Genomic DNA, 24,711 nt, shown 5'->3' with positions numbered 1-24,711 from the left:
CACTCCAGCCACACTGCTCTGAGAGCAGAGCCAGCCGTCAGATTCAGATTTACGAGAGGGGTTACCATTCAGTTCAGGCTAGTTCCTATGCCCTGACCTTCACACGTGATTAGAAGTAGAATGTCTGTCATTGCAAAGACAAAACATAGCAGCCAGTGATAAAAGGTACCTTAAACACAAAGGGAAGAAAGTCCATGGCACTTCGTGGCAGCCTCAAATCTGGGCTCACTGCTTATTCCATTAGAATGCAGCCTCCCCTTCCAGAATGTAAGCTCCTTGAGGGGAGAGGCCATCTCTCAGGTTCACTGCTGCATCCCCTAACGCATGAGATGGTACCTGGTACCTAGTGAGTGCTTGCTAAGTATTTATTATCAAACTGACCAACTCGGCTGGGAAGCCACTAGTTTTTTAATTGCTGCCTAAAATGTTACCACAAAATTAGCAGCTTAAAACAGCATCCATTTATCATTTCATAGTTCTGTAGATTTGACTGGGCTCTCTGCCCAGGTTCTCACAAGGCCAGAAATCAAGGTGTCGGCTGGAATGAGCTAGCTCTGTCCTGAGGCTCTGGGTAGAATCCCCTGCGAGCTCATTCACGTTGTCGGCAGGATCCAGTTGTGGTTGTAGGCTGAGGTTCCAAAGTCCCCATTTTCTTGCTGGCCAACCCCTCTCTGCTTCCAGAGGTGCCCACATTCCCTCTCACTTGGCCCCTTCCATCTTCAAAGCCAACAAGGGCACATCTGGTTCTTCTCGTGCTTCAAGACTCTCTCTGATTTTCTCTTCTGCCCCCAGCAGGAGAAAACACCTGCTTTTTTTAAGGGCTCGTGCAATCGGATTAGGTCCACAAGGATATTCTGTCTATCTTAAGGCCAGCTCGTCAGTAACCTTACTAACATCTGCAGAAACCCTTTTGCCCTGTGACATACACGATCAGGGGACTAACCCTAGGGGTCAGGAGGGCCGTCTAGTATTCCACTTACCACACCACCAGTTGCAGTTTCTCTCCTTAGGTACACCCATCAGGAGCTCACCCTTGTGTGTTCTTGTTATTTTAGTGATTGAAGAGACGTTTCCATTGTTCATCGTGGTGGGAGTGTACTCTGCACGGTAGAAATAAACCCATCCCAGGGCACCCATCCTAGATGCTTTCAAGGACCTCCTCTCTGCAAGGAGGTTTGAGGAGGGCCCTGGCATTTGACTGGGTAGTTTATGAAGTTTGCAGGGACCATTCCTGAGGGACCTAAAAACGTACCGCCCTCTTCAGCCTGTCGTTCCCTATACTGGTACAATTTAGCTCAGCAAAGAAAACCTCTGGCTGAGTGCATTTCTCTCTGTCTTCACCTGGCTGGTCCAGGTGAAGTTTTCTCAGCTGCCAGACCTCTGCTTGCTTCAAGTTGCCATGACTTGAGGGACACACATTGTTCTAGATGTTACCTGTTGGGTATTTGAGAAATCTGGGGCCAGACCAGAGATGACTCTTGCCTTGTGGCCAAAGTCACACAGCATCAAATCAAATCAGAATTTCCCATATGTGTCTCTCACCCATAAACCCAGATCCTGGCACAAAGAAGGTATGTGATAAGCACTAAATAATTGTTGAATGTCCTTACCAAAGCTTATTTCAGACATAGCCTAGGCAGTTCTAGCAGCCCCCTCCCTACCCGTTGGTTTTACTGGCATCATCCCTTCATATCATCCATGGGTACCTGAAGCATCAGGTAAAAGCAAACGTTTTATCTGAAACGTAAGCCCACTACAGTGTGCTCAAATGACATGTGCTGGGTGCGCGCCTGGGGTCTAACCAGTCTGGCCTCCTCATCGTGAGCAGATGATAGCACTGGACCAGACAATCTTTTAAGTCACTTCCAGCCATAAAAATGTGTGCTTATAATTCTTATGCCTAAATGCATTGAGGAAGTTCATTATTTACAAGAAGCCCGTAACCAATATCCTGGCAGAAAGGAAAACTGCTCTATTCATTTTCTATTGCCTGATAACAAATTACCACAAACTCAGTGACTTAAAGGCATTCATTTATTGTCCCACAGTGTCCGTGGGTCAGGAGTCAGGGCACAGCTTAGCTGGGTCCTCTGGTCAGCGTCACACAAGGCTGCAGTCAAGGTGTCAGCCAGGCTGCATTCTTTTCTGGAGCTCGGGGTCCTTTTCTGAGCTCACATGGTTGTTGGCAGAATTCATTTGCTTACATTTGTAGAACTAGGGCTCCATTTCTTGCTGGCTGAAGCCAGGGGCCAACCACTCTCAGCCCCATGAGACCCCCTGGAACTCCTGTCACATGGCCCTCTGACAACATGGCAGTTTACTTCTCCGAGGGTATCTGGACCATCTTCCTCTCCCATCTGCTGAGACGGAGTCTTCTACAATGTAACCCAGTCAGGGGCATGACAGTCGCTTTTTGCCATATTCTGTTTGCTGGAAACAAGGCACAGGTTCTAGGAGAGGGGATTGTACAAGGGGGTGACTCATTGAGGGGCACTTTTAGGGTATGTTCCCAATACCCAGCAGCCCCTAATGTGACGGGTCGGGAGAGTCGCAAGGTTTGCTTAAAGGCAAAGGACTTTAGTTGGTGGAATTAAAGCTCCATTTCTTCTTCCGTGGTCCTCCGAGTCTGATCAAAAGCCCGACTTCAAAGTGAGCAAGGGATAAGTGGAGCCCCAGATGTCATAAATACATAAATCCACATGCCTCATCTCAGTGGCAGCTAAAAGGCAGTTGGTGAATCCTGCACCATCTAATGTAAGAACTAAAATCATGGAGAGTGAGGAAGGGGTGGAGAGAAGTCCAGAGGAACCAAGTGAGAGGGAGCGGTTTTGAGGGAGGAGAGAGTCTCCAGGTGCAGCCTCTTCATGTAATTCCAGGGAAGCGCCGCGTGGTCCCTGCCTGCAAAGCGGGCTCTCGAGTGGGGCCTCTTTTCCCTTCAGGGACATTTGGCAACTCTGGAGACATTTATCAGTAGGGCTGAGGTTGCGACGCTCTGCTGTAGGTCCCCCGGCTTTGCCTGACCGACACCCATGTGCCTTGAGAAAGAATACTGAAGCCACCGCACCACCCTCCCTTGTCACCTTCCAGGGCGGGAGTGATGGATGGTGGTCCTCGCTGTGGGCCTGAGGCGGGGGGGGGGGGGGTCTCCGTGCTCTGTGAAGAGCAGCACCTCAGCTTGTTCTGTGACCAGAGCAGGCACTGCCTTCGGTGGCCGGTGGGTTGCTCCCACCTGCGACTGTCCTCCTGAGCACTGCAGAAAGCTGCTGGCTTCGGTTACCCGAGAGAGGAACTGAAAGGACGTGAGATCGTTCAGCCCCGCGTGGAGTGAGGAAGGGCGTGTGGAAGGTGGGAGCAGTGACAGTAGCTACGCTTAGGCACCGGGTCTCTGGGAATTTCTGAGCAGTGAACAATGAGCAGCCAGTTAACTGCCCTCTTTCAGCTCAAGCTTAGAGTGAGGGTGTTGACTGAAACACCCATGACTTAGCCCCCCTATGATTTTATAATTCTGGGCAAACATCTGGATTTGTTTTGGTTTCCAGGTGGAGCCCAATACCAAAGTGTTTCCAGCGGTCTTCCTGCAGCCTACCAGCACCTCTTTGTTTCAGTTTGAACTTGGGAAGCTGAAGGTATTTATCTGTCCCCTCATCTAACGTCTGTGACATGAGGGGGCCTGCTGACCATTAGGGGGAGAAGCTCAGGCCTGAGAAAGCCGGGAGTCTGTCACCTCTTGCTTGTCATATGCCTCCCAAACTAATAGGTTCCCATTTTCCCCTTCTCCCACTTCTGTTGAGTACCGAAAGAATTAATGAATGTTCACGTAACCCATTATGTCAGGTCTTCACTGATGCTTGCGAAGCCCTCATTGGTCCCTGGATGCATTTGTCTCTTTGTAACGTATGCTCATCCTTTTGGTTATCATGGGCCGGGTGCATTGTCCAGCCACTGAGCATCTCTGCGTTGCACGTGTGTTCTCCTCCCTGATGCCTTTCTGCCTTGCCCCAGAACGCCATGCCCCTGTCGGCGGCCATATTTAAGAGTGAAGAGAAAAACCCCGTCCCGCAGTGCCCACCACGGCTGGACGTCCAAAGCATCCAGCCCGTCCTCTGGAGCCGCATGCCCAGCAGCTTCCTGAAGGTGGAGACGGAGCGGGTGAGCGAGCGCCATGGCTGGGTGGTGCAGTGCCTGGAGCCCCTACAGATGATGGCGCTCTACATCCCCGAGGAGAACAGGTAGCGGAGGGGCCCAAAGAGGGAGGGCCGGGCCCGGGAGGCAGGGAAGCAGGTACCCAGCAAGCCCAGAAGGGAAGGAGGGGCAGCCTCGTTGGCAAAGGGCCCAAGATGACTGCTGATTGCCCCGAAGCCTCGGTTTCTCTTCTTTCCCTTCCCCACTTTGATCATTCACTCAGACACAGCATGATACTCACAGTGATGTGCCTGCCACGGGGCTTTCACTGTAGCTCCGAGTACCTGCACTCAGGGACATTTCCATGCGTTTAATTAAAAACCCTAGCATGGCTCAGAAATATATGTTACTGATGGCAAGAAGGGGAAGAATGAGGCATGCCTAGCTTGCTTGGAGAACCAAGAATCAGGCTCCTGGTCCCCACTCCTTAAGAGGTGCTCCTGGATTATGGGCTAGGTTCAATTCCAGCACCGTCACTTTCTGGCTGCATGGCCTTGAGGGAGTTACTCATGCACTCCAGGCCTCGGTCTTCTCATCAGTACAGTGAGATCAATGCCCGCCCAAAGGATTGCTGAGAGAGAAAAAATGAAATTGTGTAGGGAAAATCTAGTTCAGTTTCTGTACATAGAAAAAATTAAGTAAGTTCTATTTTTATGGATGTTATTACCCCTTGATCTCTTGGACTGAAAAAATAAAGCAATAGAGGATGGAGGTATTTGACACCTGCATAGCTCACATTTAGGTATTCCACTGGGTCATGGGCAGCAGAAGGACAGGCTAGTGTAGGGAAGGAGCAGAAAAGACCAGGAGACCAGCCAGGTAAGCCAATTGCAAAGTGTCCTCAGATTCTCAGTGAGGACCAAGACAAAGTGGAAGAATCTAAGCAGAGATCAAAGCCCCGGGCCCCCACACACAAGGGAATAATACACAGCAGATAGATCTCTACAGTCAGGATGGAGAAAGTGCACTGGCTACCTGACTACGCCAACTCATCACAGGCTGGAAGGCGTTTCCTCTCTGGACAAGAGCGCGGGTGTGTGTTTGTTTTCAGGAAAAGGATAGCCCCATGGCTGATGGTAAACTGGAGATTACATAGATGAGGCAGATGGTAAATTGATGGGAGGGCTTTAGCTACGTCTTCTGAGGGGTTCTTACATCAGGAAACAGAGGATCCCCTTGAGCCTACAAATAAGAGGACCAAGTCACCTGTCACATACCTGAATGTTTTCAGTTCTGAGTTGGGTTTTTCCCTAATAATGGGGACTTTGATGTTTGGTAAGCTAGTGTCTTTTTTTTTTTTTTTTTTAATTTTAATTTGTATTTATTTTTGGCTGCGTTGGGTCTTCGTTGCTGCGCGCAGGCTTTCTCTAGTTGCGGCGAGCAGGGACTGCTCTTCGTTGTGGTGCGTGGGCTTCTCATTGTGGTGGCTTCTCTTTGTTGCAGAGCCCGGGCTCTAGGCACATGGGCTTCAGTAGTTGCAGCACGTGGGCTTCAGTAGTTGTGGCTCGCAGGCTCTAGAGCGCAGGCTCAGTAGTTGTGGCACACGGGCTTAGTTGCTCCATGGCATGTGGGATCTTCCCGGACCAGGGCTTGAACCCGTGTTCCCTGCATTGACAGGCGGATTCTTAACCACTGCGCCACCAGGGAAGTCCCAAGCTAGTGTCTTTTAAGTCTTACAGACTTTTGAGACCCTCATAGTTAGAAATGGTGGGTTATCAGGAGCTGGGATATGGACCAGAACTGGGAGACGAATGATAACCTGTAAGAGACCCCTCCAGGCTTCTACCCGCTCTGCCTTCCTTGGCTCGGGTGAGATCCGTGGGGATTCCGAGGGTAAGCGCTCCGCTGAATTCTGGCACAGTTTTCTCCCCGTGGAGTGGTTGATTGCTTGTCTCCTCCTCAGGTGTGTGGACATCCTGGAGCTCTGCGAGCAGGAGGACCTCATGTGGTTCCATTACCACACGCTGAGACTCTACAGCGCCTTGTGCGCCCTGGGAAACAGCCGCGTGGCTTACGCCCTGTGCAGCCACGTGGACCTCTCCCAGCTCTTCTACGCCATTGACAACAAGTACCTCCCCGGCTTCCTGCGCTCCGGCTTCTACGACCTGCTCATCAGCATCCACCTGGCCAGCGCTAAGGAGAGGAAGCTGATGATGAAGAATGAGTACATCATCCCCATCACCAGCAGCACCAGGAAAATCCGCCTGTACCCGGACGAGTCCAAGAGGCATGGGCTCCCTGGGGTGGGCCCGAGAACGTGCCTCAAGCCAGGGTTCAGGTTCTCCCCCTCCTGCTTCGTCATGACCAGCGAGGAACACCAGAAGCAGAGCCCCGAGATTCCCTTGGAGCTTCTCAAGACGAAGGCGCTGAGCATGCTAACGGAGGCAGTGCAGTGCAGTGGGGCTCACATCCGGGACCCCGTCGGGGGGTCCGTGGAGTTCCAGTTTGTGCCTGTGCTGAAACTCATCGGAACCCTGCTGGTCATGGGGGTGTTTGACGATGACGATGTTCGGCAGATCCTCCTTCTCATCGACCCCTCCGTGTTTGGGGAGCACAGTGGGGGCACGCAGGGCGGAGCAGAGAAGGAGGAGGTGACCCAGGTGGAGGAGAAGGCTGTGGAGGCTGGGGAAAAGGCCGGCAAGGAGGCTCCCGTCAGAGGCTTGTTGCAGACCCGGTTACCGGAGTCCGTCAAGCTGCAGGTAACTCGGGGCAGCCAGCATCCTGCCCTTGGAAAGAGCTGGGGAGGGAGACAGTGCAGCCTGGTGGTGACGCCAGGACTGTGGGCATTGGCCTGAATGTGGAGTGTAGCAGAGATGCTCAGGGAGAGCGCCCACTGGTCCTGCTTGTTCCTGAGCTGGAAGGTACTCCCTAAGTCTCCCCAAACCAAAACGAAAATACCAGCCCTCGTCAGTAAAGCGTGTGCTTTAGAACTGTTTTTCTGGTCCCAGTGACGGATTTTCCCTGATCTTCTCTCCTACCCTTTGGGACTAAAGCGCTCATTTGTGACATCTTGTCTGGAGACAGGGAGGAGCCTTTGGCCGTGGAGTTGACCAAAGGAACTGGCTTGTAGGATGACCACACTCATCACCTGCTCTCATTTGTTGCCGTGCTCCGATCACAAGCCTGACGTGAACCTGTTACACTGGCACTCAAAGAAAGTGCCATCTGAGCTAGGAGCTCTGCTCACTTAGAGCTGCCCCCTTGCACAGCTTAGTCTTACCAGACGTAAGCTAGCATCAGGGATGCACTGAAAGAGGATGGTGACTTTTGTCTTCTCAGCACTGAGAAGAGAGAAATGAAAACAAATAGAGGAGAAATGAACACAACACTGTAAATCAACTATACTTCAATAAATTTCTCTTCAAAAAAGAGAAAAGAAAAGAAATAGAGGAGAGCAGTTTATCTCAATGGAGTGACCCTGGTTCAGGCATCCCTGGATTTCAATTCCTGCTCCTCAGCCACTTCCTGGCTAAATAAATTTGCCAAGTCAGTAGCCCATCAGTCTTGGCTTTATGATTTGTAAAATGTGGATGATGATATAGTAAAACATAAGATTAAAATGTGTGTTTAAAAAATATAATTTGAAACATATGTTGGCGTAAAATATATTATAAAAAATAATCTGCAGTCGAAGCTCTCTTATCCAATATGATGGGATTGGTAGGTGGTCATTTCATCAAAACATTGAATATAGAGAAGAAGCATAACAAATTTTGCATATGTACCTTAAATATTTTATTAAAACATAGAAATGTGCTATTCTGATGGAGGGCCAAGACCTCTTCTTTTTTTTTTTTTTTAATTTAATTAATTAAATTTTTTTAAAAGAAGATGTTACCTCAAGACAAATGAAAATGAGAACAAAAATTACCAAAACCTATGGGATGCAGCAAAAATAGAAGAGGGAAGTACATTGCAATAAATATTTACATTAAAAAAAGGAGGAAGATCTCAAATAATCTAACTTTTTACCTCAAGGAGCTAGAAAAAGAACAAACCAAGCCCAAATTTAGCAGAAGGAAGGAAATAAATATTAGAGCAGAAATAAATGAGATAGAAAGCAGAAAAATAATAGGAAAATGTCAAAACTAAGAGTTGGCTTTTTTATTGTAACTTTTCTTATCTCTAAAATTAAGAAAATAAGTGTGCCTGCAGTAGCCAGTTTAATTGAAGCAGGTATCTATATCCACATGATCTGGGGCAAGACCTCTTCTTTAATGTGAGTCCCTGACTGGCACATAGAGTCCTCTCTTTTCCATGGATGACACCTGTCATGCACCATCTACGATTACCACTTTGGGGTCTTTAAGGTAGGCTGCAGATTTAGAGGTAATTGAAAGCAACCTGAGTGCAAAATGCTTCTAGATTTTTATGATTTCCCCCAACTTTTTATAGTTGTCTAACTCACACTCAATTTTAGCATTTTTTTAAAAAAAAAACTCGCCTTTCACAGATGTTCCCTAGTCAGTCAACTTAGTTTTCCTATTTCATTCACCCACATGACTTTAAATGTTGTAATTATAATCACAAGTAGGACGATCGTAAGCCCTGGGTCCCAGTTTACCTGGCGGGAGCAGAGGTGTGCAGATGTGCAGAGAGTGTCCTGCTAGGTGACAGCACCCCACCACCCGGGGCCTTGTCTGTGCCCAGACACACTGGAGAGTGTTCTTTAGTCACGTGTGATGGGTTAAGTGGAGGTGGGTAAATAGAACTTCTGCTTTAGTAAAAATATGAGGAACACACATAAAGTATGGCAAGTGCCTGGCACAGTGTCTGGCAAATAGCTAGTGCTCAATAAGGTATGGCTATTTTTTTCTTATTAGTATAAATTCTAATGGTGATAAGATTAGTTATAACAACTGATCATAGAAAAACAGTGCCGATAAACAAAAACAATGAAAGATGGGGAGGGAAGCAGAGGTCTCGCTTTCCCATCATCCAGAACCAGAAGATGTCAGGAAGGAGACCCAGTGCTCATGTGTACCATTCAGTGGTGGTTTCTGTACTGAGCTTAGAGCCCTGGGAAAACGCTCTCCTACATGCTGTTCTCTGTCTCCACAGGCAGACGTGCTCTGTGTTTAATGAGCTCATTTTCCTGTTGTTCTCCTGGCTCAGCAGTAAAGAGCTGGGCTCTGGGTTCAAGTACTAATCCAGAGTCATCCAGTAATGGCCAACTTGGATTCCAGTAGTAGCTCTATGATTACTGTGTGACACTGGGCAAGTTCCTTAAATTGCCTAAGTCTCAGTGTTACCATCTGTAGAATGGGGATGATAGCTGCTTCACCAATGTACATGACGTATTATTATATTCACGTGTGTGTACACTTTTGCAGATGTGTGAGCTCCTCAGCTATCTCTGTGACTGGGAGCTGCAGCACCGGGTGGAGGCCATCGTGGCCTTTGGCGACATTTATGTCTCCAAGCTCCAGGCAAATCAGAAGTTCCGCTACAACGAACTCATGCAGGCCCTGAACATGTCTGCGGCCCTGACTGCTCGGAAGACCAGGGAGTTCCGCTCACCCCCGCAGGAGCAGGTGAGAAGCCCCTCCCGAGCCTCCATCCCATTCCTAGGGAAGAGCTTGAACCCGATGAAGCAGGGTACACAAAGCCTTCATGGGAGGTTGAAAGACCCCGGCCAGCACCAGGAGACAGGCTAGTCCTGTGCTGAGACAACTGGGAAGCCTCTGCCAGCTGTCTTGGGTGGAAAGATAACCTTCCAAAACCACACACAGAGCCAGGCTTCCTCCTTTCCTTCGCTCGTTCATGCCACCACTCCTGTCTCTGTTAGGATCCAGCTTCTACCCCTTAGAAGCATTTCTGTCCAGTCCTTCCAGAAGTCACTACTCTCCATCAGAGATCAACAGAATGTGGTCCGCATTTCCTGACTCGTGAGGGCGGGTGCACAGTCTTCCTTGACCGAGACCCTCTGGAATCCCCCCCACCCCAGCCCCAGGAAGCCTGGAGGGCAGGACATGGATGAGGGAGTCCTCTCCTGGGATGTGTTGTCTCCATTCTTTGCGGTACCCCACCTCATAGTCAGCCTCACCCAGGTTGAAAGGCTGCTTTGAAAAGAATGAAAATCCTGGTGAGAAACTTGCAGATGAGGGAGGGACAGCTTGTAAAATAATAGTCTCCATTCGTCGCCGCTGCTCGGCTGATCACATATATCCTGCAGGCCATTTGTCACAGCTCCCTCAGTTTCAAAAGAGAAGATAGATCTTCCAGTGAAGACATTCATTTTCTGTCGTCGAAACCAAATCTTTGGATCTTATATATATTTAATAAGCAGCCTATCCATAAATTGTTGTCGATATAATTACCACCATTTTGTAACGATGGCGAGGCCACCACAGCATGTTCCAAATACGTTCTTAAAACCTATTTTGTAGGCTATAGATACTTATATTGGCTTGAAAATGAACCACCTATCTTGGCTCCTTAAGATGCCTTTGAATGATACTGGCCTTGATAAAGAGCAGACAGAGCTTCACATCTCTTTGCTAGAGGCAAAATGCCAAGGCCCTGTGGATTGGTGGGAACAGGTACTTTGCACTGTGCTGAGGAAAATGCAGTGAGTGTGAATTATTCTTGAAGGCTTTACAGATGTTGTCAGGCTGCTTTTAGACTGGCAACAGGTGCGAACATTCCCTGTTTCACTGGGCAGATGCTGACTTGTATTTGTGAAAAACGGGAAGGTGGATGAAGTGGTGATTAAAACACTGCTGTTGGCTTCCGAGCCTGGCTCCCATTGCGGCTCCACCATCACTCACTGGCTAGTCTTGGACGCATTACTTCTCTTTGTCTCTCAGTTTCTTCAGGCTGCAAAATGTGGATAATGTTTGTGAGAATCCTATGAGATAATTCATTTAGATTGCTTAGCAGGAAATCTGTCAGGTAGGAAACATTCTGTAAGTACTACAAGCTGTCATTAGTTTTAGTGTCAGAGGTATTTGCATTTGCCTCATGCCATGTTCTATGCCCTTCTGTCAGTGAGCCAGTGAGCCAGTGAGTTTACACATGTTTTCTGGCATCTCCTTAAGCCAGCCAGGACTGGGTTGTCCATCTGACACTGTCATCCCCATAGACACAGCTCGTGATCCTGGATCCTAGAAGGGCCCTGCTGGCTGCACCGTCTTCTTGCCCCATTCTGCCTCCTTACCTTCTCTTCTGTCATCTTTGGGACCTAACCATTACTTCCTTCTTTAGCCTTCTAGACAATCCTCTGAACAATCATTTCAGACCCATTTCAGAAGTCTGTATCTCAAGAACTTGAGCAGACCTCAGAATCCCTGGAAGGCTGAATAAAACACAGATTGCTGGTCCCACCTCTAGGGTTTCTAATTCAGTAGGTCTAAGGTAAGGCCTGAGAATTTGCATGTTTAGCAAGTTTCCAGGCTATGCTGATGCTGCTGGCCTAGAAATGAAATAAAAGCAGGGACCCTGTTACCAAATTCAGCTGTCCCATCTGCCACCCCTCCCAGAGTATTCATTTCTAGAAGGAACCTACCCATAGAACTTTCTAAGTAATTAGGAATTTAATATTGATAAAGGATATGGAGGATTTCAATTTCAGGGCAGAGGAATGCAAAATCACTTGGAAAATAGGATACATAGGAATTAGAATTTTAAAACAGTGATATGATTACCTCATTCTTCTGTAACCTGTGAGGATAAAATAGAGGTTTTCAGCCCTATATCCATACACTATTCAGAGAAATGAAAAAACATACTTGGGGGATGTAACTAAGTACAAAAGTAGGTAAAGCGAAGATTAGTCCAGTGATTGTTGGCAAATTAGCCAAGCACAGTTGCAAGCCTTTCACTTTGAAAAGGACTTTCTTTAAAGGGTATGACCTAGCAGAAAATTCAGTTCACTCCCCTTTTGCTTACGCCCTGAGGGCTGATGGGCCACTTGCTTCCTAGGTGTTCCAACAAAAGAAAGATCATTCAGTAAGAAATTAACTTTCAGATTCTTGAAATCAGACCTTCAGATCTGATTTTTATTTAATAAACAACACATCCATATATGTTGCTGATATAATTAGCATAATTTAACATTGTGGAACAACCACAAAAATTACTTTTCAAACCTGTTTTATCAATATTATTTTATTATAAACAATACCTTACCTTCTGCCAAAAACTTGTTTGCAGTAGAAGCTTTGAAAAAGGATCTTCCTAACAATATTAAATAAGGTTCATGGTTTAATAAAGGAGACTGTGAATTTTTTTCACCTAGATATCCTAAACAAAAGTAGAATATACCCCTTTGCCTGGTGTTTGGGTTACTCTGCCTCACACAGCAAAATGGACAAGATTACCTCTAGCTATTATTTCAGTGCCTCCAGATATTCACTAACCTGGTGTCACGGGTCTGTGGAAGAATTTAGACATCCAGAAATCTGAGTGACAGCTTTATTTTCACCAACTTTTCATTAATTTCTAAGAGCATTTCTTTCAATTATTGATGTAGACAGCAAAGCAAGTACCTAACCTTGTCACCCACAGAAATTACATATTTTTTCATATCATATTACAGAGTTCTAATACCTTGAAGTATCATTTACAGTCATCACTACTTCAAGATCACAGTGCATGTGAGACCTGCTGCTAGATCTTTTTGTATATATGTTACTGTATCACAAATTTGTTTTTTGTCATGTTGATAACTGGATTGCAGTATAATTGTTTCTCTTTGTAATGCTCTATATTTTGTTTTAGGTATTTAAAATATTAATCTGAGAAAAAAATCCACGGGTTTCACTAGACTGTCAGAGTGGTCCATGGCACAGAAACAGTTAAGCATCTCTGACACAAAACTATAGGGGAAAAGATGACAGGCTGGCTGCAAAACTTAAAACCTACATGTCAAAAAAAATTCTGTAAACAAAATTAAAAGCTCACTAAAAACTGGGAAATGTATTTGGAGTATATATTACCAAGAGTGAATAAACTGCAGATGTGCAAAGCACTCACTGATTCATTTTTAAAAAGATAATCACACAACAGAAAAATGGAGGAAGAACATGGATGGAAAATATATAAACTGTGAGATAAAAACAGTCCTTCTGGGTGGAAAAACAAAGTTCAACCTCACCAATTAAATGCAAATTAAAGCAACAGAGGGCTTCCCTGGTGATGCAGTGGTTAAGAATCCGCCTGCAGGGCTTCCCTGGTGGCGCAGTGGTTGAGAATCTGCCTGCCAATGCAGGGGACACGGGTTCGAGCCCTGGTCTGGGAAGATCCCACATGCCACGGAACAACTATGCCCGTGAGCCACAACTACTGAGCCTGTGCATCTGGAGCTTGTGCTCCGCAACAAGAGAGGCCGCAACAGTGAGAGGCCCGCACACAGCGATGAAGAGTGGCCCCTGCTTGCCACAGCTAGAGAAAGCCCTCGCACAGAAACGAAGACCCAACACAGTCAAAAATAAATAAATAAATAAATAAATAAATAAATAAATAAATAAATAAATAAATAAACAAAAAAAAAAAAAAAAAAGAATCCGCCTGCAAATGCAGGGGACACGGATTCGAGCCCTGGTCAAGGAAGATCCCACATGCCGCAGAGCAACAAAGCCTGTGCACCACAATGACTGAGGCTGCACTCTAAAGCCCACAAGCCACAACTACTGATCCCACGCTCCACAACTACTGAAGCCCATGCACCTGAGAGCCCATGCTCCACAACAAGAGAAGCCACTGCAGTGAGAGGCCCGCACACCACAACAGAGAGTAGCCCCGGCTCACCGCAGCTAGAGAAAGCCTGCGCACAGCAATGAAGACCCAACACAGCCAAAAATAAATAAATAAAATAAATTAATTAAAAAAAAAAAAGATTAGGGCTGTTTAAAAAAAAAGAAAAATAAATAAAGCAACAGAGATATGACATTTTTCACCCATTAAATTGGAAACTATTTGAAAATATGTTAACTCTCACTACCATAATGGAGATGGCAAAGTAATACACACTCTTGTATAAATTTGGTATTAATGCAAATTGTTGTGAGCTTTCTGGAGGGCAGTCTGGCAATTAATATCAGAAGCCATTAAAATGGCAGTTCCAGTTGGAATTACTGGGTGGTGCATGCCAACATGACTGCGCTGGTAGTGAGAGGTGCTTGGGTCATGCAGAAGCCTGTGGACTTTGCAACGGTCCCACAGAGACTTTGACGTAAGAAGCAGCCATGCAGCTGAGAGGGTCTTGGTGCTCCGGCTGGGTGTCAGACCTGAGCTGCTGAGGTGGGAGAGCTGAGTCCAGGACGTTGGACGACCAGAGACCTCCCAGCCCCATGCAATATTAATCAGCAAGAGCTCTCCCAAAGATCTCCATCTCAATGCTAAGACCCAGCTCCACCCAACGGGCAGCAAGCTTCAGTGCTGAATGCTCCATGCCAAACAACTAGCAAGACAAGAACACAACCCCACCCATTAGCAGAGAGGCTGCCTAAAGTTATACTAAGATCACAGACACCCCAAAACACACCACCAGACGTGGCCCTGCCTACCAGAGGGACAAGATTCAGCCCCACCCACCAGAACACAGGCACCAGTCCCCCCCCCGCCCCCCGGCCAGGAAGCCTACACAAACCACTAAACCAACCTCACCAACTGGGGCAGACACCAGAAATAAGAGGAGCTACAAACCTGCAGGCTGGGAAAAGGAGAACCCAAACACAGTAAGTTAAACAAAATGAGAAAACAGAGGAATATGCAGCAGGTGAAGGAGGAAGGTTTTTACCCACCAGACCAAACAAATGAAGAGGAAATAGGCAGTCTACCTGAAAAAGAATTCAGAGTAATGATAGTAAAGATGATCCAAAATCTCAGAAATAGAATAAAGAAAATACAAGAAACGTTTAACAAGGACCTAGAAGAACTAAAGAGCAAACAAATGATGAATAACACAGTAAATGAAATTAAAAATACTCTAGAAGGAATCAATAGCAGAATAACTGAGGCAGAAGAACAGATAAGTGACCTGGAAGATAGAATAGTGGAAATAACTGCTGCAGAGCAGAATAAAGAAAAAAGAATGAAAAGAATTGAGGACAATCTCAGAGACCTCTGGGATAACATTAAATGTACGAACATTCAAATTGTAGGGGTCCCAGAAAAAGAAGAGAAAAACAAAGGGTCTGAGAAAATATTTGAAGAGATTATAGTTGAAAACTTCCCTAACATGGGAAAGGAAATAGTCAATCAAGTCCAGGAAGCGCAGAGAGTCCCATACAGGATAAATCCAAGGAGAAACATGCCAGGACACATATTAATCAAACTATCAAAAACTAAATACAAAGAAAAAATACTAAAAGCAGCCAGGGAAAGCAACAAATAACAGACAAGAGAATCCCCATAAGGTTAACAGCTGACTTTTCAGCAGAAACTCTGCAAGCCAGAATGGAGTGACAGGACATATTTAAAGTGATGAAAGGAAAAAACCTACAACCAGGATTACTCTACCCAGCAAGGGGCTCATTCACATTCGATGGAGAAATTAAAACCTTTACAGACAAGCAAAAGTTAAGAGAATTCAGAACCACCAAACCAGCTTTACAACAAATGCTAAAGGAACTTCTCTAGGCAGGAAACACAAGAGAAGGAAAAGACCTGCAAAAACAAATACAAAACAATTAAGAAAATGGTAATAGGAACATACATATTGATAATTACCTTAAATGTGAATGGATTAAATGCTCCAACCAAAAGACACAGACTGGCTGAATGGATGCAAAAATAAGACCCGTATATATGCTGTCTCCAGGAGACCCACTTCAGACCTAGGGACACATACAGCCTGAAAGTGAAGGGATGGAAAATGATATTCCAGGCAGGTGGAAAAAAAAAGAAAGCTGGAATAGCAATACTCATATCAGATAAAATAGACTTGAAAATAAAGACTGTTAAAAGAGATAAGGAAGGACACTACATAATGATCAAGGGATCAATCCAAGAAGAAGATATAACAATTATAAATGCTTATGCACCCAACATAGGAGCACCTCAATACATAAGGGAAATTCTAACAACCATGAAAAGGGAGATGAATAGTAATACAATAATAGAAGGGGACTTTAACACACCCCACTTACACCAATCGACAGATCATCCAAACAGGAAATAAATAAGGAAACACAAGTTTTAAATGACACAACAGACCAGATAGATTTAATTGATATTTATAGAACATTCTACCCAAAAGTGGCAGAATACACTTTCTTCTCAAGTGCACATGGAACATTCTCCAGGATAGATCGTATCTTGGGTCACAGATCAAGCCTAGGTAAATTTAAGAAATTGAAATCATATCAAGTATCTTATCTGACCACAACGCTGTGAGACTAGATGTCAATTACAGGGAAAAAAAACTGTAAAAAATACAAAACACATGGAGGCTAAACAATACGCTACTAAATAACCAAGAGATCACTGAAGAAATAAAAAAATACCTAGCAACAATGACAATGAAAACACAATGATCCAAAACCTGTGGGGTGCAGCAAAAGCAGTTCTAAGAGGGAAGTTTATAGCAAAACGATCCTACCTCAAGAAAGAAGAAAAATCTCAAATAAGCAACCTAAACTTACACCTAAAGCAATTAGAGAAAGAAGAAGAAGAAGAACAACAACAACAACAAAACCCAAAGATAGCAGAAGGAAAGAAATCATAAAGATCAGATCAAAAATAAATGAAAAAGAAATGAAGGAAACAATAGCAAAGATCAACAAAACTAAAAGCTGGTTCTTTGAGAAGATAAACAAAATTGATAAACCATTACCCAGACTCATCAAGAAAAAAAGGGAGAAGACTCAAATCAACAGAATTAGAAATGAAAAAGGAGAAATAACAAGTGACACTGCAGAAATACAAAGGATCATGAGACATTACTACAAGCAACTATATGCCAATAAAATGGACAACCGGGAAGAAATAGATAAATTCTTCGAAAAGTACAATCTTCCAAGATGGAACCAGGAAGAAATAGAAAATATGAACAGACCAATCACAAGCACTGAAATTGAAACTGTGATTAAAAATCTTCCAACTAACAAAAGCCGAGGACCAGGAGGCTTCACAGGTGAATTCTATCAAACATTTAGAGAAGAGCTAACACCTATCCTTCTCAAACTCTTCCAAAATATAGCAGAGGGAGGAACACTCCCAAACTCATTCTACGAGGTCACCATCACCCTGATACCAAAACTAGACAAAGATGTCACTAAAAAGAAAACTACGGGCCAATACACTGATGAACATAGATGCAAAAATCCTCAACAAAATACTAGCAAACAGAATCCAACAGCACATTAAAAGGATCATAAACCATGATGAAGTGGGTTTTATCCCAGGAATGCAAGGATTCTTCAACATACGCAAAGTCAATCAATGTGATAAACCATATTAACAAATTGAAGGATAAAAACCATATGATAATCTCAGTTGATGCAGAAAAAGCTTTTGACAAAATTCAAAACGCATTTATGATAAAAAACCTCCAGAAAGTGGGCATAGAGGGAACCTACCTCAACATAATAAAAGCCATATATGACAAACACAGCCAACAACATTCTCAGTAGTGAAAAACTGAAAGCATTTCCTCTAAGATCAGGAACAAGACAGGGTGCCCACTCTCACCACTGTTATTCAACATTGTTTTGAAAGTTTTAGCCACAGCAGTCAGAGAAGAAAAAGAAATGAAAGGAATCCAAATTGGAAAAGAAGTAAAACTGTCACTGTTTGCAGATGACATGATGCTATACATAGCAAATCCTAAAAATGCTACCAGAAAACTACTAGAGCTAATCAATGAATTTGGTAAAGTAGCAGGATACAAAATTAATGCACAGAAATCTCTTGCATTCCTATACACTAGCAATGAAAGAACAGAAAGCGAAATTAAGGAAACACTCCCATTTACCATTGCAACAAAAAGAATAAAATACCTACAAATAAACCTACCTGAGGAGACAAAAGACCTGTATTCAGAAAACTATAAGACACTGATGAAACAAATCAAAGATGATACAAACAGATGGAGACATATACCATGATCTTGGATTGGAAGAATCAACATTGAGAAAATCGCTGTAGTACCCAAAGCAATCTACAGATTCAGTGCAATCCCTATCAAACTACCTATGGCATTTTTCACAGAACTAGAACAAAAAATATTACAATTTGTATAGAAACACAAAAGACCCCAAATAGCCAAAGCAATCTTGAGGAAGTAAAACGGAGCTGGAGGAATCAGGCTCCCTGACTTCAGGCTATACTACGAAGTTACAGTAATCAAGACAGTATGGTTCTGGCACAGAAATAGAAATATAGATCAATGGAACAGGATAGAAAGCCCAGAGACAAAACCACACACATATGGTCACGTTATCTTTGACAAAGGAGGCAAGAATATACAATGGAGAAAAGACAGCCTCTTCAATAAGTGGTGCTGGGAAAACTGGACAGCTACATGTAAAAGAATGAAATTAGAACACTCCCTAACACCATACACAAAAATAAACTCAAAATGGATTAAAGACCTAAATGTAAGGCCAGACACTATCAAACTCTTAGAGGAAAACATAGGCAGAACACTCTTTGACATAAATCACAGCAAGATCCTTTTTGACCCACCTCCTAGGGTAATGGAAATAAAATAAAAAATAAATGAATGGGACCTAATGAAACTTAAAAGCTTTTGCACAGTGAAGGAAACCATAAGCAAGACAAAAAGACAACCCTCAGAATGGGAGAAAGTATTTGCAAAAGAAGCAACTGACAAAGGATTAATCTCCAAACTATACAGCAGTTTGTATAGTTCAAGCAGCTCATGCAGCTCAATATCAAAAAAACAAACAACCCAATCCAAAAATGGGCAGAAGACCTAAACAGACATTTCTCCAGAGAAGATATACCGATTGCCAACAAACACATGAAAGAATGCTCAGCATCACTAATCATTAGAGAAATGCAAATCAAAACTACAGTGAGGTATCACCACACGCCAGTCAGAATAGCCATCATCAAAAAATCTACAAACAATAAATGCTGGAGAGGGTGTGGAGAAAAGGGAACCCTCTTGCACTGTTGGTGGGAATGTAAATTGATACAGTCACTATGGAGAACAGTATGGTGGTTCCTTAAAAAACTAAAATAGAACTACCATATGACCTAGCAATCCCACTCCTGGGCATATATCATGAGAAAACCATAATTCTAAAAGAGACATGTACCACAGTGTTCACTGCAGCACTATTTACAATAGCCAGGACATGGAAGCAACCTAAGTGTCCATCGACAGATGCATGGATAAAGAAGATGTGGCACATATGTACAGTGGAATATTACTCAGCCATAAAAAGAAACGAAATTGAGTTATTTGTAGTGAGGTAGATGGACCTAGAGTCCGTCATAGAGAGTGAAGTAAGTCAGAAAGAGAAAAACAAATACCGTATGCTAACACATACGTATGGAATCTAAAAAAGAAAAATGGTTCTGATGAACCTAGGGACAGGACAGGAATAAAGATGCAGATGTAGAGAACGGACTTGAGGACATGGGTGGCAGGGGGAAGGGGAAGCTGGGACGAAGTGAGAGAGTGGCATGGACTAATATATACTACCAAATGTAAAACAGATAGCTAGTGGGAAGCAGCCGCATAGCACAGGGAGATCAGCTCGGTGCTTTGTGACCACCTAGAGGGGTGGGATAGGGAGAGTTGGAGGGAGGGGATATGGGGATATATGTATACATATAGCTGATTCACTTTGTTATTGAGCAGAAACTAACACAACATTGTAAAGTAATTACACTCCAATAAAGATGTAAAAAAAAAAAAAATCATAAGGGGAAAAAAAAGCCATTAAAATGTTCAAACCTTTTGGTCCAGGCATTTCGCTTCTCTGAGTCTATCCTAAGGAAATGATCAGAGAAATTCAAACCAACTTTATTTTACAAGGATAAAAAAAATGAAAACAACTTAAGTATTTCATAGCAGATCATTAATTTTACATGTATTTTATATAAACTGCTGTTCATCCTTATAATGAAATGTAATGCACCTGTTAAAGATCAGGTTAAGAAAATTTTAAAATGCTCGAGATAAATTAAGTGGAAAATTTGAGTTTCAAAAATGTTTATTTAGAGTGTGATCTCAATCTGCATACGTAAAGATATTAACTAAAATATTAACAGTGGCTGTCTTTGAGTGGGGAGATCTCAGTAAATTTTCTTCTTTAGGTAATCTCCAAGTTTTGTGTAATTAATAAATTACCTTTATAATCAGAGAAAAGTGAAAGCTACTTTTTTTTTTTTTAGCATGTCATAGTTTATTGCTTTGTTTCATTAGTGTATTTTTTACATCTTTGTATTCTCATGACTCATCTCTCCAAAGATCATTTAAAATGCCCTGGATGCATGACTTTTTTCTCAGAATCATGCATTCTTTCTTAAAGACAGAAATTAGAGCCATAGTCACCAAAGTAATTATTCTGAAGAAGGAGAGCAGAGACAGTATCTTGGTGATGAAAAGCAATATTGCTGGAATTTTTTTTTTTTTTTATTTGTAGTGGGGTTTTTTCCCCAGTTATTGAGATCTGGTTAACACATAACACTGTATAGTTTAAGGTGTACAACATAATCATTTGATATATGTATATATTGTGAAATGATCACCACAGTAAGCTTAGTTAACATCTATCACCTCACATAGTTATGAATTTCTTTTTCCTATGATGAGAACTTTTAAGATCTACTCTCTTAGCAATTTTCAACTACAGTATTGTTAACTACTGTCACTATGCTATACATTACCTCCCCAGGACTTATTCATCTTATAACTGGAAGTTTGTACCCTTTTTAAAAATTTTTATGTTTTATTTTTTATTGAAGTATAATTGACTTACAATGTTTCAGATGTGCAGCAAAATGATTCAGTTATAGAAAGCTACTTTTAAATGTTGGCCATCTTTACCGAAAAAAAAAAATAATAATAATCGAGTTAAATAAAATTTGCAAAGAAATATTAGGTGTCTGACTAAGGTTGGATCTGAGTTCTTTGGACAGACATTGAGAACCAACTAGCCATTCTTCTTTGTCCCTCAAAGATCAACATGCTTCTTAACTTTCAACTGGGGGAGAGCTGCCCGTGCCCAGAAGAGATCCGGGAGGAGCTGTATGACTTCCACGAGGACCTTCTCATTCACTGCGGTGAGCTTCCGAGATAAAAGCTTTATGAAAGACAAGTCTGTTCATGATTCCTTCGTTAGAAGCTCAGGGGGGGTTGTGAAGTTAGTTTTCTATTTTAAATTACAATACTAATTGTCCAAGAAATGATTCTCTCCAAAACTGTTTGGGGCAGAGAAGATACAGGACATCATCCAGGCATAATACATGACTGAAATTACTACCTAGAAGAAATTTTGCTGAGATCTAAGAGAGGACTGGGTCTCTAAAGAAGGAAGGAAAAGAACTGATCTTTATATAAACCTCACCCAGTTTACCTCAAGTTAGATAGTTGGGACTCTGCTCCCAGCTGAGCCAAGATTCTGATCCCCTTTGCTTTTTAGCTTCTGCAATGATATAAGTATGGCCATGTCTGCCCTTAAGGATTCTAAACAAGCCATCCCTGCTTAGATACGTATCTGCTGGTTTTAAAGAGGCTCTCAGCAATTGTGCTGCTTGTACATGGGTGGGTTGAGTACTACGTGGATAAGAGATGACTTTTTCATTTGAAGTAACTCATGGTTAACTCTTTCTTTTTGGACACTCTAGAGCCCATTTTGGGTATGGGTTAGAAAAAGGTAAGTCTTGGGATTGAAATTACTTAATGTTCTTGTATACAAGAAATCATCTTTTTAAAAAACTTGCCGAAAGACATGATGTAGATAAATACTTATGGGAGGCTGCCTATAGTATCCTTAGAAAGTTCCAAAAGGTGGAAAGCAGTGTTTCTATGTTCTTTCCATCATCTGGTGGCTTCATGTACTGTTTGAGGCTATCACTCTGTTCTGTGACTTGCTTAGGGGTTCCCCTGGAGGAAGAGGAAGAGGAGGAGGAGGACGCCTCCTGGACTGGAAAATTCCGTGCCTTGGTGTATAAAATCAAAGGCTCTTCCAAGCCAGAGAAGGAGCAGCCGACAGAGAAGGAGGAGAGATGCCCTAGTAAGTTCCAGTGCCTTTCAATCACACTGCCCCCAACCTGGAGCTCTTCTAAGACTTAATTAAGATCACGGACTTTCTAAGCAAATACTGTGGGATAGAGAAGGGCTGCTTAGCTAGCTTCAAGGAAGCGCTCTGTTATAATTTGTAGAACTGATTGCTATATGTTTGGGGCTATGCTTTTCTTCTGACTTAAGGAACTTACTTTGAGTCGTCTTTTAGGGATGGATTGCTTGGTGGGTCTGCTCTTGTCTGTCTACTTTTAAATGCCTGGAAACAGATTTCTGTTCTTTCTTTTATGTTTTCATAATCTTCCTCTTCTAACCACTGTTGTTTCTGTCACTTTTGTTTGTGGTTCCTTAGCATTGAAGATTGCCCCAGCAAGGAAATAACGTAATAATAATAAGGCAGAAGTAAAGGGAATAGGATGTGGGGTTTGGAGGGGGGGAGTTGGTTTTTGGCTATGATTTTCCTAATATAACATCCCAGAGGAATTGGACCTTCTGTTTTTCAACATTCACGAACCTTGTTCAAATCATTTCTCTAATCCTAATAGTACCAGATGACTCCTACCATTTCGACCCATGTTGAAACAAGATCATAATTTGTTCTGCAGGGCAGTTGACTGCCCATTACCATTAACATTTCAAGAGGAAGATTGTCTGCATATTATAATCAGTCTGCTCCATAGTACCAAATTCTGCAAATATTTCACTGTCTAAAGAAGAAGGAATTTCCCAGGTTTAATATAGTTGCCTTTTATCTTATTCCTTGTTCTATGCATCTTAGAACATGCTTTCAAATTATAGACTAGAGCAATAGACTGTCAAGATGTGATCAGTTTGTTTGAAAACACTGCTTTGGGGTTCATACATCTTATTGCCCTTTCTATTGGCCTTCCATCTTTGTCAGACTATCTCTGAAGGGAAAGAATCCTCCGCACTTATCAGTAGAAGTGTAGAAGCCTCTGGAAGAGTGTCTGGGGTACTTGGCAGTAGTTGCACTGGCAACCCTTGGTCGGTCCTATTTGTCACCATGGCGGCGGGGGGGGGGGGGGTCTTTGGTGAGGACAGGCCAGCATGATTCAAAGGCCCAAAAAAGTGAGTTTAGACTCCCTTTGTGGTACTGCCAAAGCAGAACTAAAAATAGGCTGAGCTGACCCATATTCCCTGCGGAGAGTCAGTTTTGAAAGTGGTTGCTTCTTTCTAACACAGTATGTCACACCAGGGGGTCCTTCAAGGTGACCGCTTCATGTTAGGTAAATGGAGTCACTTAGATTAAGTCACCTAGCTCTGTGAAGTCTTCCTAACTCTAAGAACGGTGTCCAGGCTCTAAGGACTGCAATCTTTAGCATTGCTACCCTGGGCCTCAGGCAGAAAGATTATGTTCTGTCTGTTCTGGCAGGATGTGCAAACCTGAAAGGCTACCCCAGCATGAGACCCCATGGTGCGCCCCATGCTGCTTCCATACCACAAGCAGAATTCTGAGAGGTTCAAGCTTTGTGTCCTAAGTCTTCTTTCCTGCTGTCCCAGAAGTAGAAATAGAAGGTGGCCAAGCATGTCTGGTTGTCAGCATACAGGTTCCCTGCCAAATGTTCCAGGGACATAAAGCTCCTCACTCAGGGCTGACATTTTAAGAGAAAATCTTGGGGATGGTTTAACTGCCATACCACCCCAAAATTGTTTTTCACTTGATTGAATGGAAATGATGTTTCTGGATGCATAGCCAGTTGCCGTAAGGGTTTCTAATCCTTTAAAATATTGGTAACTTTGCCCATGTTATTGCTTATGATTTCTCTTACCCTTGCATCTGATAAAATATTAAAAGTTTAGATAATGAGAATTGCATGCTATAGTGAACTGACAGTTTACCAAATACTTCACATATATTAGTTTACTGCTGTTAGTTTTTTTTCACTCCTCCATTGTGTAGGTGACGAACATAGGACTCGGAAGAGTTAAGGGATACTTGTTCATTCACTAATTCTTTCCACCCTTACCTGGTTCCAGAAAAATTTCCAGATCTAGAATGTCAACAAGATGAGTAAAGCTGTGACTTGATTGAGGTCTTCTGACTCTGATTCCACACTGTTTCCATTGTCCCATGACATGACATTTGCCAAACAATTTTTCAGCATATGTATCCATGAGCCCTCAACCCACATATTACACATATTATCAATACATACAGAACGACGGCTTCTTAAAACCTTCATCTTTTTTTTTTTTTTTAAAGTACTTTATTTATTTATTTATTTTATTTATGGCTGTGTTGGGTCTTCGTTTCTGCACGAGGGCTTTCTCCAGTTGCGGCAAGCGGGGGCCACTCTTCATCGCGGTGCGCGGGCCTCTCACTATCGTGGCCTCTCTTGTTG

General features: G+C 43.3%; 1 protein-coding gene across 1 annotated transcript in view; it reads left to right on the top strand.

The window, feature by feature from the left end:
- RYR3 (ryanodine receptor 3) overlaps window positions 1–24,711 on the top strand; it is a 378,467-nt gene that overhangs the window by 191,893 nt on the left and 161,863 nt on the right. Inside the window, exons 33-38 of the mRNA XM_068538049.1 lie at window positions 3,540–3,626; window positions 4,003–4,229; window positions 6,086–6,881; window positions 9,516–9,716; window positions 21,285–21,387; window positions 22,203–22,340. Of these exons, the coding sequence (XP_068394150.1) occupies window positions 3,540–3,626; window positions 4,003–4,229; window positions 6,086–6,881; window positions 9,516–9,716; window positions 21,285–21,387; window positions 22,203–22,340 (1,552 nt within the window). The remainder of the gene's footprint in view (window positions 1–3,539; window positions 3,627–4,002; window positions 4,230–6,085; window positions 6,882–9,515; window positions 9,717–21,284; window positions 21,388–22,202; window positions 22,341–24,711) is intronic.

This window comes from Eschrichtius robustus, chromosome 1 (assembly GCF_028021215.1).
Source record: "Eschrichtius robustus isolate mEscRob2 chromosome 1, mEscRob2.pri, whole genome shotgun sequence".
Lineage (NCBI taxonomy): Eukaryota > Metazoa > Chordata > Mammalia > Artiodactyla > Eschrichtiidae > Eschrichtius > Eschrichtius robustus.
This window is presented reverse-complemented; position numbering and strand designations above follow the sequence as displayed.